This window comes from Neomonachus schauinslandi, chromosome 3 (assembly GCF_002201575.2).
Source record: "Neomonachus schauinslandi chromosome 3, ASM220157v2, whole genome shotgun sequence".
Lineage (NCBI taxonomy): Eukaryota > Metazoa > Chordata > Mammalia > Carnivora > Phocidae > Neomonachus > Neomonachus schauinslandi.
Window position 1 is genome coordinate 165341263 of NC_058405.1, and position 13352 is coordinate 165354614.

Below are 13352 nucleotides of genomic sequence, written 5' to 3' on the forward strand. Positions count from 1 at the left end.
AGACCTGATCCAGACATTCGGAGAGAGACAGGGATTTTGGACACGAGGGATCTGGTGATCTTGGGGTGTCTAGGGACCATCCCGTGGAAAAAGCCCGTTTAAGGGTGAAGCCCACATGGCAGGAAGTTTATCACTGTTTGAACTCTGGAATGCATCACTGTGTGACAACAGCTGTGACTTCCCACTTCTAATCCTGTTTCAATTTAAACTTTCGAGTTGAGGATCTGTCACTTGCAATGAAAGGAGTCTACTATACCTCCCTGGAATCACATAAACAAACTCCCATGAGTAAGAAGAGAACGCACTGTTAAGTTCAGTTCCCACGTACATGGAAACCCTCTTTATTACTCAGTGACTGTCGGCTCCTCCTCGGACATGCTGCAAGGCTCCCATCACATTGCCAGATACCTCTGGCTCCTTTAAAATTTCTTTCCTGTTCAACTTGTAACAGCCTTCCCCCAAATTACACCCATTGGTGTTAATTCTATGCTGGGCTCACACAGAAAATAGTCTAGGCTCCTTTTCACATGGTAGCATTTTAAATATCTGAAAACACTAACAATTTTCTTCTTCGGTCCAAATAGTGCCAGTTTCTTTATCTACTCACAAGAGATGGTTTTTAGACTCTTCCTAATCTTGACGTCCTCTTCAGAAAATATGACATTTTAGTAACGATCCCTTTACAATATATTGCCTAGAACGAAACAATTGTTTGACTAGTTTGGAGAACAGTACATCTATTGTTTCCTTTATTCTAGGTACTGTCGCTCCATAAATACACTTATAGTTACATGATTTGCAACCAAACTGCCTTATCCGGGGACATCCTAAATTAAACTTTGGGCTTCAGGATAATTTTTAAAAATCCACAGCAAGTACAAAATATCATACTTAGGACAATAAAATAAATAAATAAAATGTGATAATAATAATAGCTAACGTTGAATGAGTTATTATATGCTAGGCATTTTATAGCATTATATTATTATTATTATGTCTCACAAAACCCCATAAGGTGGGTTTTAAGATTATCCCTATTAGACAGATGGGAAAACTGTAGCTTTGGTTAGAGAGGTTAGGTCGCTTCCCTGAAGTCCCACAGCTGGCTCAGGGTAAGGTTAGTATCTAAGTTTGACTCCCCAAACTAGCTCTTGGGAATTCAAGAGCAATGTTTTCAATAGAAACTAGCTGGATGGTTATGGTAAACTGTCACTGTGCCAACCGAAGTATTATTTATGGGAATTTCAGCTTGTTGTTGTTGCTGCCTTTTTTTTTTTTTTTTGTCCTACTTCTGCTGCTTCTTAAATGCAAAATTGTGTTCTGTGAATCCTTGAATATGGATTTATAATGGAGGGCAGGGGGCGGGGAGGTAGAACAATTCTGAAAAAAGCCTTTAAGATTAAATACACAGTAAAGACGAAGAGTTGTGAAGAACAAAATTCAAGTTGGTGGGACAAAATTTGAAAATGTATGAAGAACAAAAGTACAAAGTCAGTGGAAAGAGTGAGCTGTGGGGCATGGAAACCACAGGGAAGAATCTGAAACATGGGCAGCGGCGTGGTGGTAAGACTTGGCTTGGAACAGACCCATTTGATTTCCTGGAAAGAAAAGATGGTTGAGGTAAGACAGGGTTTATCTTATTTTCCAGGCCAGGACCCTGAGAGGGTGAGGCAGGTGGCCACAAAGTCAGGGAGAGGGTCAGTTTCAAAGCTGGAGTCTGGTAGATCCTCAAAGGGATCTGGGATCTGGGCTGGTTTGCAGCATTCCCTGGCCATGTGGGACATAGAGCGAAGGTTTTCTAGAATGCTTCACAGAGCCCGAAGGGTAAGAGAAGGTGAACTATATTTGTGAGCTCTAGCAACAGTTCCCAACTCCTACCTTTGAAACCAACATAAACTGGGAGTAGGAGGGCTCAGGCAGAAAGACAAACATTGCTTGGAGGATACTGCTCAAAGCAGCCTCAAGACGCACAGCTTGGGTGTTACTGGAAAGAACCAAGGTTGGGACTTTCAAATGCAAGGATGGGCAATTGAGGACCCATGCTGCACACTATCCGCTATCTCTGCATACTCCTAGGCTGATCTGAGAGATTTTAAGACCTGTGGGACGAGGCTATCCTTGTATGTCTGTAGACACTGAGAGAGGGACTGAGGAACACAGGAAGTCAGCCAACAAGATTTGAAATAGCTCTCCTGTTTATTTTCTCCCCCAAACGAGATGAATCAGACTTCTGTAAACAATGAGTCATATACAATGGTAAGAAAAAAATGCAAAGGATATAAAAAAGAGTTGGTTGAGAACTCATAAGTAAATAGGGGTTGAGTCTGAGGGTGAAATGAAGGAAATGTTTGAAGCAGGATTCGGAATGTATCTTACCCATGGACCTGAAGTTTTATAAATTGGATCTGTCGCATGTTGCAAGATGGAGGAAGACAGGGATCTGTTAAAAGTCACAGTGCAAATGCTGGATTCTCCAGCTCGAAAGGGCCACGTCTGCTCCGGTGAACACAGATCAATTGTCATGCCTTTCTTCGGCTGCTCTTATGAAATGCTTACAATGTGTCACAAAGCTCTCAAACAAATAAGATTTACATTGGTTTAATAAGCATTTTGGCTGATAATAAGTTTGCCCTGCATACACTGCCTAGCAGAGTATATTTAAAAGGTACAGAATAATCTCTTAATATACGTGATTTTGAAAAAAGCTTTTAGACCATACTTGACTTTTTTCTGCTGAGCACTAGGTGGAGCTCTCATCTAAATTAAGTAAAAGCATTGTCTAAGCAAAAGAGAAGGAAGCTACTTTTTTTTTGTTTGGAATTTTTAGTTATTCAGTCTCTGTGGCGCAAAAGACTTCTTTCTCTTTTTTTAAGATTTTATTTATTTGGGGCACCAGGACCCCAGGATCATGACCTGAGTGGAAGGCAGATGCTTAATGACTGAGCCACCCAGGCCCCCCCTCCCTTCTTTTTTTTTTTTTTTTTTTTTTAGTAATCTCTACACCCAACGGGCTCAAACTCACATCCTTGAGATCAAGAATCGCATGCTCTTCTGACTGAGTCGCTAGGAGCCCCCCAAATTTTCTTGATGAACTGGTAGACAGTGCTCTCCAGTGTAATGGTCAGAAAATCAAAAGTGATATGAAACAGCAATTAGATTCCACTTTTCTAATTATCTTGGCATTGTTCCTGCTGACTTCCATGTTTCCAGATTTATCTGCTTTTAAGAATTAGCTAAAAAGTCATTACCATTTATTTTAAAAAAACCCTTTAAACATTTTAAAAATATTTATTATTATTATTATATTTTAAGTAGGCTCCACGGCCAGTGTAAAGCCCAGCGTAGGGCTTGAACTCATGACCCCAAGATCAAGACCTGAGCTGAGATCCAGAGAGGGACACTTAACTGACTGAGCCACCCTGGCACCTCATAAAAAAACAAAAAACAAAAAACCCTCTTTTTAATTTTTTTTAAATTATATTAAATTGTTTTAAATGAAAGAGAAAACTTTTATTGTGTAAGTCACTGAACTTTAGCATTATTTGTTAGCCCTCCCTCCCATACATTCATTTTATTTTATTTTTTAAAAGATTATTTATTATATATAGAGAGAGAGAGAGCGCGCATGCATGCAGGCAGGAGGGGCAAAGGGAGAGCGAGAGAGAGTCTTAAGCAAACGTCACACAGAGCGCAGAGCCTGACACAGGGCTTGATCTAATGACCCTGAAACCAAGAGTTGGTCACTTAACCGATTGTGCCACCCAGGTGCCCCTCAGACATTCATTTTGTTTTTTTAATTTTTATTTATTTATTTTTTTAAGACTTTATTTGAGAGAGAGAGTGAGAGAGAGAGAGAGAGAGCACATGAGAGGGGGGAAGGTCAGAGGGAGAAGCAGACTCCCTGCTGAGCAGGGAGCCCAATGTGGGACTCGATCCCGGGACTCCAGGATCATGACCTGAGCAGAAGGCAGTCGCTTAACCAACTGAGCCACCCAGGTGCCCCCAGACATTCATTTTAAAGCTGAGGTGCCCAAGGCTTCATCGACACACACTTCCTGAGGATCCTATCCCAATTTATGACTTTCAATACCATCTACCCTCTGATGACTTGCAAACATTGATCTCCAGCCCATGCCTCTCTCCTGAACCCCAGGCTGGTTGCCTGGTTAACCATTAACCAGTTGTCTGGTTAACAACTCCACCTGGATGTTCCTAGACATCTCAAACTCCTCTTGTCCAAAATGGGACACCTGGTTTTCCTCCCCAAACGTGCTCCCCCTGTTTGGGTTGAAGACAACTCCATCCTTCTAGTGGTGCAGACCAACCCTCTCCGTCATACCCACGTTGAATCCAATAAGAGTTTCTGTGTTCACAATGTCTTCACAATGCGGCCACTTCCCACTTCTGTAAATGCCACCTGCCCTAAGCCAGTGACCTCTTTTTTCTGAAGGCTGCAGTAGCCTGCTAGCTAGCTGGTCTCTGTTTCCTTCTTCACCTCTTCCTCTTTTTACTTTAAAGTTACTTTAAACAACTTTAGCAGTTAGTAGTAACAGAAACAACCGTATCACAGAATATTCTATATTCCAATTTCGGTTTTAGAGAAAAAAAAATAGCTTTTTTAAAAGAAAGTTAGAAGTGTTTCGGCAAAGTTCCTACGAGGTTATGAGTGTGTGTGTCAGGCTAGCTGCTGCCTCTTGGAAGAGAAAGGGGTCACAGTGCTTGCGGAGAAAGCAGCGTTCATGTTTGCACGAACACTTCTCCTTTATTGGTTTTTGCTTTTGTGCATTTCAAATGGTTTTGCTTGCTCCGTTGTTCTCTCTCTCCCTTTTTTTAAAAAATTCTTTTTTGTTTTGCAGCTCAGGTTCTAGATGCTGGTTGGGAGCTTGTGACATCATTTCTGTCTCAGCTAAGGTCTCATCAATAATGCCACCTCCTGGGGCACCTGGGTGGCTCAGTCAGTTAAGCACCTGACTCTTGATTTCAGCTCAGGTCATGATCTCAGGGTCATGGGATCAAGCCCCTCGTTGTTAGTCTCTGTGCTCTGTGGGGAGTCTGCTTCTTTCCCTCTCTCTCTCCCTCTGCCCGCACACCCCCCAGCACTCTCTCTCCCTCTCAAGTAAAAAATCTGAAAAAAAACCAAACTAACTAATGCCACCTCCTTCCCAGCTCTGGCCTTAACCATCTGACTACCTTCTCTCTCACTTCTCCCCTCTGGGTCTCTAACACTTCAGCCAACTTGAATCACTCCTTGTTCCCCTCATATGTGCCATGTTTTCTTCCCTATGGGACAAGATCTGTCCAGAACATTTTCACCACCTTTATACCCATTTCTTCCAACTCCACAGAACCTAATAATAATCATCATCGTAGACACTTGGTGAGCACTCACTATGTGCCAGGCACTGCACTGAGTACGTACAGGCCTTATACCATTGAATCTCACACTGTGTAAGGGACACACTGTTATTATATTATCCCTGTCATCCTGAGGAGGTGTGCTCTGCCTGGACCCCCTCAGATCCCTTTCCAGCTCTGCGTGCTTGCCCTCCTACCCAGCATCTGCAGACTTGTCTGAAACTGCTTGCCCTGCAACTTTCTGAAGATTGCCTCTTGCCAGCAGGTGAAGGGAGTCCAAAGGGTCTGGGAGCTTGGGGTGTCCTCCTTCCCCCAGTGACTAATGATAGAGGGACTGGTGTGGAAATACCAGCCTCCCCTCCCTCCCCCCCCAATTCCTTTGCCTCCGGGCAGGAGGCACTAGAAAGGGTGATCCCGGCTCTAGGGCTCTCCACAGAATCAGACTGAGTTGGCTTCCTGCCCTTCTCTATCTTGCTTCTCTACTCCCTCACCTTTCCTCCTGGAAACACTTCTCTGATAAATCACCTCCTCCTGAATCTTTGGTTCATGATCTGGGTCTGGGGGAACTTGACCTAAGACTCTAGCCTGGCTAACACAAGATCAGTTCACATTCAAACCCAAGCAGTCAGATCTAACTCCAGGCGGATTTGAGACTCCTAATCCCTCCATTATGCTGCCTGTCATGTGGGTGTGATGATTCTGTTTCAGTGTCTTGTTCCTAGCATTCCACTGAAAAGTTACCAGAAGATGTTGGAGCAGTATCTTTTTTTTTTTAAATGATTTTATTTATTTAACTGAGAGAGAGAGAGAGCACAGCAGAGGGAGGGACAGAGGCAGAGGGAGAAGAAGACTCCCCACTGAGCAGGGAGCCCGATGCATGGCTCGATCCCAGGACCCCGGGATCCTAACGACTGAGCCACCCAGGCGCCCCTATTCTACTCATTCTTATTTCCCAGTAACGGGCACAGTGTCTAAAAGGTGCTCAATCTTTTGGGATGTAATTCTGTAGTACAAAAAACTAGATTTAGACATGGTTCTCAAATGCCATTTGCATAAGAAGCTGCTGGGGGTGTATTTTTTTTTTAAAGATTTTATTTATTTATTTGCGAGAGAGAGAATGAGAGACAGAGAGCACAAGAGGGAGGAGGGTCAGAGGGAGAAGCAGACTCCCCGCCGAGCAGGGAGCCCGATGCGGGACTCGATCCTGGGACTCCAGGATCATGACCTGAGCCGAAGGCAGTCGCTTAACCAACTGAGCCACCCAGGCGCCCCACGGGGTGTATTTTAACAAGTGTCCCAAGTGATTCTGATGCAGGTGATTCTTGATCCATCATTAATAGTTTGAAAAGCACTAGTTTATAAGGTCCAAATACTCCATAATAACCAAGGAACATTTGTGTTATAAATGCTTGTTATATAGCATCTACTTTGTGCTTGGCACCATTGTAAGAAAATTAAAAATTTAAAAATAAAAACTTATGTAATCCATATCACAATCTTATGAGATGAAGAGTGTTATTACTCCAATTTTTACAAATTAGAAAACCAAGGCAAAAACAAATGCTAAGGAACTTGCCCCATCACCTATCGCTGGTAAGGATTTGGACCAGGCATTCAGGCTCCAGAGGCTGTGCTCTTAACTGCTACCCCATACCACCCTTTCCACCGATATGTGTAAGCAAACCCACATTATTCCCAGCTTGCTTTCTGCTGAGCCCTTCCAAGGAGGCTGAAAGGAAAAGAGGACCACGTGACTGCATGAAACACACGGGAAATACTTTATTAGCTCCCAGATGGAGAATAGGGTAGAGTAAAAATATTTCAATAGTAATCCACGGCTCTTCTCAATGAGCCCACTCGGGCACTCGTGGCCCCCCAGTCGTGGTAGCGCCTGTAGTCCCCCGGTCTCAGCAGGTACTGCCGCCCCCGGTAGTTGGGCAGCTCATAGAGGATCCAGCAGCCCTCTAGCACGTGGAAGGAGTGGATCTCACTGAAGTGGAAGCGGTCATGAAGCGAGGAGCAGTCCTCCGTGATCTCTACCATCTGGCCTCTGTAGTCCTCTTGCTCGTAAATCCTGATCCTGTGGGAGCTGGTCTGTGGGTTTGGCAATCAGCAGATGAGGAAAAGTCAGAAAACCTAGCTCTTCGCAACCAGCCACACACCCCACCAGGGGGAATGGGCATCTCTTTATCTTTTCTATATCAGAGGTGACCAAATTAAAGGAGACTACCAATACCATGGCTGCATTGTACAGTTGGGTAGGTTGTATACTGCAAAACTAAAAAAAAAAACAACCCACCATTCACATAGACCATGATATGGATGAATATGTGAATGGTGCTCCCTAGGGTTTTTTGGGAGGGCACAACCTTTATGAAGCATACACACTGGATCCATTTACTACCATTCTTAAGTAACAATTTGCATATAATTGTTTTGCTCTATCCTTCATAGACTTTTGGTGGTCCGGGGTTCTCCTTGGATGATATAAAAATAATTAGATATTAAAATAAAAAGACAAACACATCACTAGCAAAAGGCATTATTTTGAATCTTGAGAGCATTAGAAGAGGCGAGGGAGAAAGGAAGTCAGATTGCTTTCCGGAAAGCGAGGCACAGATGCTCTGGGGTGGTTCCTTAGTCTCTTCTGCTTTAAGCCCTGCTACTCTAACATCCTGGAAAGCAAGAGCCATCACAGAGATGAGGTCTCTGTTCTCAGCTCTAACGTATGCGCAAAACAGTTTTAGGTCATTAATAAAAAGGGAAGCTCAAGATCATGAAGGAGGCCTGCGCAGGACCAAGGGAGTATACAACCTTTAGAAAAATGGAAAGTTAGGCTGTTTGTCCTGAGCAAATCCTGCCTGTCTTTTCCTTGAGCGCTTGCTCTTCTTTGATCTGCCTTCCCAGAGGGTGCCGAGTGTCTCAATGTCTTCCTGCTCCCACCACTGAACGCTCTTTAGAAGTTCTCACAAGCAGTCGTCCTGCAGTATGAAACACTGCTAATAAGGTATCTCCCACGGTTGGGAAAGGACCCACGTGTACATCATTTAATTTGGCCTTCACAGCAGGCCGGCGCACATGGAGCAACCATTCTAGCCTTTTCTTCTTTTATGAGAAACTAATGGACTGGAGCTTTAAGTCTGTGATTAGAAAAGTCCGGACAGGGAAGGAGAAGCCCGGATTCTCAGGCTCCTCGTGCTCGTCTGGGTCCATCAAGGCATTACACCCCCTGAGGGGGTTTCACACTTCGCAGAAGTGGTACATTTTCCAGGGGACTGTGTCATAGATTAGAGAACCCCCAACTGTGGGATTTCAGGCTGCTGGGGCTTGATTTGGGGAACTGTGGGTTCTGCAGAAGCTGCCAGAATCACCTTGTTGGTTACTTGTTCTGACTGAACAAAAACCGGAACTTGATGTTCATCATCATAATAGTTAATATTCAGGGGAAGTGGTAGCTCGCCTTGTGCTAGGTACCCTCCTTTCATCCTTATTCCAACCCTATGAATTAGCTACTTTTATTGGCCCCATTTTACAGATGAAGAGAGAGAGAAATAGCCCAAGGAACTAGCCCCAGGCCACCCGATGAACCGGTATCAACACGCTGCTCCTTCCTCACCTGGGCCATGGACCCCGGGAACTGCATTTCTTTTCCCCAGTAGAGGTGAGTTGAATTTAGCAAAGCAAAATAAACTTTTAAATTAAAAGCATTGCACCACATTTTCAGTGTTAGAAAACCCTAGAGATATTCACAAAGGAAAGGAGAACATAGTTAGAGCCAGCAACAGAAGGCGGCTGGTGGCAGGAGGGCCCAGCAGGAGCCGGGGAGCCAGACTCACGTGGGGGATGAGGCGGCAGGAGCGGACCGAGTCGCTGAGGCCCAGCCACTGCTGGTAGTCGGGGTAGTCCCCGCGCCGCAGGAAGTACTGGCTGCCCGCATAGTTGGGCTGCTCATACAGCATCCAGCAGCCGCTGTCCACGCGGATGGAGTTGCAGCGGCTGAAGTAGGGCTGCAGGTTCGGGTGGTCACTGCTGCACTCGTAGCAGCGGCCCTGGAAGCCGCGGTCCTCGTAGAAAGTGATCTGCAAGGCAAGGGAGGGAAAGGCTCAGAGGCCTGGCCCCCAGCCCCGGCGTGCGGGGCCCCCTCCCGGCCTGCGGCTGCGCTGGGCTCACCTTCCCCATGGCTGGTGGATGGAGGTCAGTGATGGGCCGCCCTGGCGCGCGCGACTATATAGCAGGAGGGTTGCTGCGTTGGCAGGAACAACACAAAAGGGGCCCGCGGGGTGAGGAGGGGATTTTCTCTCTCTCTTTTTCTATATAATTACGGCGGGGGTGGGGTGGGGGACTTATTGTATGTTTTCTCTTAGACTCTCCAGTGTTTTCGAATTGATGACCCGCGTTAAAACTGTCACTTGGTGCCTCTGGGGCCTTTAAATGAAGCCTATTTAGGAATTTGGAACTGAGCAAAAGCCCTTAACTGAGTTAATAATTGCAATGAAATATTTTAGTTTCTTTTTAAAGTTCAAGACGATCTCCTTTTGAGTCACAGAGCCGGGTAGTGACTGAGTCTGAGGTCAGAATGGACCCCAGCATAAAACGTTTCGATTGGAGAGCATTTTTTTGGTGTGAGAATCTGGAACATGGGGAAGAACCTGCCTTCTCCATAGTACGTTTAAAGTAAGATGGGATTTCCCTGTAAGAGGAAGGACCTCTCCATGACCCTACGGGCTGACAAGCGGGTACAGCAGATATTGCTAACACTTGAGGAAGGGTGATGGGGCGTTGGCCCTTGAGGAAGCCGGGTTCAGGCACCGGCTTCCACTCTGCTCCCTGGAGACTGGGCTGGACCAGGGTCCTCTCCAGGGCCTCAGCTGGGGTGCCTGTCACTGCACAGGCGTGGAGACCCACTTTTGAAATTCATGAGGTGACTCACTGGTGGTTCCAACTCACAGGGTAACTTTCTTTTTAAGTTTTGCAAACTAAGTGCTAAGATTAGTTCTATCTGCTGATAAATACAAGTTAACATGGAAATGTAACAAATTTAAAATCCTACAATCTTCCAGAGCATCTGCCTTTTCTCCCTTTCCCAGCCCTGGGCAAGCCCTACTTGCTCTGTAGTTAAGGCTCTGACTCCAGGAGCTGGAGTCCGCCTTCCTCCCCCAAGACCCTACCTCCATCCCCAGCAGCTCCTGATGCTCAGCTCTCTTTAGAGCAGAGTTTCTCAGCCTCACACTATTTTGATATTTGGGGTCAAAAAATTCTGTTGTGGGTGGTTGTCCTGTGCATTTAAGGATGTTTAGCAGCATCCCTGGTGTCAACCACAAGATGTTAATAGCATTAGTCTCCTATTTGTGACAACCAAAAATGTTTCCAGACATTGGAAATGTTCCCTGGGGGAGCAAAATCAACACTGGTTGAAAACCACTGCTTCAGAAGAAGCAGTTCCTCAACTTGAAACAACCTGATACACTATTTCATTCTTTAGTTTGGATTACCAAACATTATGTATGGTAGTATGTTATCAGACCATGGTTTATAATATATATAAAAAAAGACACAAATGAAATATCCAAAATAGGGCATTAATTAGGTAACTTATAGAACATCTGTTTGATGAGATATTATGCAGCTACCAAAAATCATGTTTGCAAAGAATTTATTTAAGTATATGGAAAATGCTCACCATATGTTAAATTTCTTTTTAAGTAAGTATATTACACACTGAGAAGTATTGCTGAAGGAAAGAAGATACAAATAAATGGAAATACATTTTATGTTTATGGGTTGGAAGACTCAATATTGTTCAGATATTAATCCTACACAAAGTGATCTACAATTCAATGCAGTCCTTATCAAAATTCTAATAATTTTTATGTAGGAATAAAAAAAAAATCCCTCCTAAAATTCACGTAGAATCTCAAGGGACCCTAAATCCCCAAAACAATCTTGAAAAAGAAGAACAGAACTGGAGAACTTGAACTTTCTGATTTTAAAACATACTACAAAGCCACACGGATCAAAACAGTGTGGTACTAGCATAACAATAGACATATCGACCAATGGAAGAGAACAGAAAAACCCAGAAACAAGCCCTCACATATATGGTTAACTGATTTTTGACAAGGTTGGCAGGACCATTCAATGGGAAAAGGACAGTCTTTTTAACAAATGGTACTGGGAAAAATGAATATCCACATGCAAAAGAATGAAGTTAGACTCCTACCTCACACCATATACAAAAACTAACTCAAAATGGATTAAAGACCTAAAGACCTAAAACCATAAACTCTTAGAAGGAAAGAGAGGGGAAAAAGTTTCATGACACTAAATTTGGCAATGATTTCTTGGATATGACACTAAAGCATAGACAATAGGTAAATTGGACTTCATCAAAATAAAAACTCTGCGACAAAGGAGACTATCAACAGAGTGAAAGGCCATGGAATGTAAGAAAATATTTGCAAATCATAAATATCTGATAAGGCATTTGTATCCAAAGTATATAAAGAACTCCTACAATCCAGCAACAAGAAGCACAAAGCAAAAAAACCCCAACCAACCAACCAACCAACCAACCAACCAACCAAACAAACAAACAAAAACAAACCCAATTTTTAATACAAGGATGGGAATAGACATTTTTCCAAGGAAGATAAACAAATGGGCAATAGTCATATAAAAAGATGCTTAACATCACTAATCACTGGAGAAATGCAATCAAAATTACAATGAGATACTACTTCATCCCTGTAAGGATGGCTATTATAAAACACAAAAATAAAATAGAAAATAACAAGTGTTAGGGAAGATGTGGAAAAATTAGAAATGTTGTGCATTGCTGGTGGGAACGTGAAATGTTGCAGCCACTGTGGAAGACTGGGAGCTCTTCAAAAAGTGAAACATCGAATTACCAGATGACCCAGCAATTTCCCTTCTATGCATATACCCAATATAATTGAAAGCAGGGACTCAAGCAGATATTTGTACACCAATGTTCATAGCATTATTCACAAGAGCCCAAAGATGGAAGCAACCCAAATGTGCACTGAGGGATGAATGGATGCAAAATATGTGGTAGATGCATAGAATGGAATATGATTCAGCCTTAAAAAGGAATGAAATTCTGATAAATGCCACAACATGGACCAGTCTTGAGAGCACCATGCTAAGTGAAATGAGCCAGGCAGGATGAATACTGTATGATTCCATTTATTTGAGGTACACATAGGAGTCAGATTCGTGGAGACAGAGAGTGGAATGGTGGTTACGAGGGGCTACTGGGAGGTGGGGGATGGGGACTTAGTGATGAATGAGTGCCGAATTTCAGTTTGGGATGATGACAAAGTTCTGGAGATGAATGCTGCTGATGGTAGCACAGCAACGTAAATGTGCTTTATGCCACCAAATTGAATACTTAAAGATGGTTATAATGGTAAATTTTATGTTATGTGTATTTTACCACAATTTAAAACATTTTCCATGAACAAAAAGAAAAGAATACATCTATGTCAATTTTATCAATATTAACTTCTTGATTTCAATAATTCTAACGAGGCTGTATGAAAACAGTAAAATGGGGTGAATACTACGGATTAGAAGGGAATTAAGCAGCATTTACAACAGTTTATTTTAAGGTACTTATAGTCCTCTTACTTTATAATAGGAAATAAAGCAATAATAAATATAATTAATGTCTTAAATATTTTTTTATTGGTTCCTTTCCCTCCTTGGGCTTTCTCCCTCTTTCTCCCTTTACTCTTTCCATTCCATTACCTTATATCACCAAAGCTTACACTCAAGAACCTTGATAACATTTCAAGGTCTTCTCTAATCCTGGTCATCTGTGCTCCGGGCACAACTGTGTTGTAGGCACAGATCGCTGGGTGCTCGTCTTCACCCAGCCTTCCTTGTATGCTGCCAGGGATACCGACCTGCTCCAGGACCATGCAGATGCTCAATATGGTGGGAGACAGACAAAACCTGGGGCCCTGATGACATTG

The 13352-nt window shown here is 43.5% G+C and overlaps 1 protein-coding gene across 1 annotated transcript; it reads right to left on the reverse strand.

Annotated features, from left to right (window-relative positions):
* Nucleotides 1-7176: 7176 nt before the first annotated feature.
* On the reverse strand, nt 7177-9534 carry LOC110592049 (gamma-crystallin F). Its single transcript, XM_021703014.1, has 3 exons — nt 9526-9534; nt 9192-9434; nt 7177-7449 (listed from the first exon to the last, which is right to left on the reverse strand). The coding sequence occupies exons 1-3, from the start codon at nt 9532-9534 to the stop codon at nt 7177-7179; spliced, it is 525 nt and encodes a 174-aa protein (XP_021558689.1).
* Nucleotides 9535-13352: the final 3818 nt, after the last annotated feature.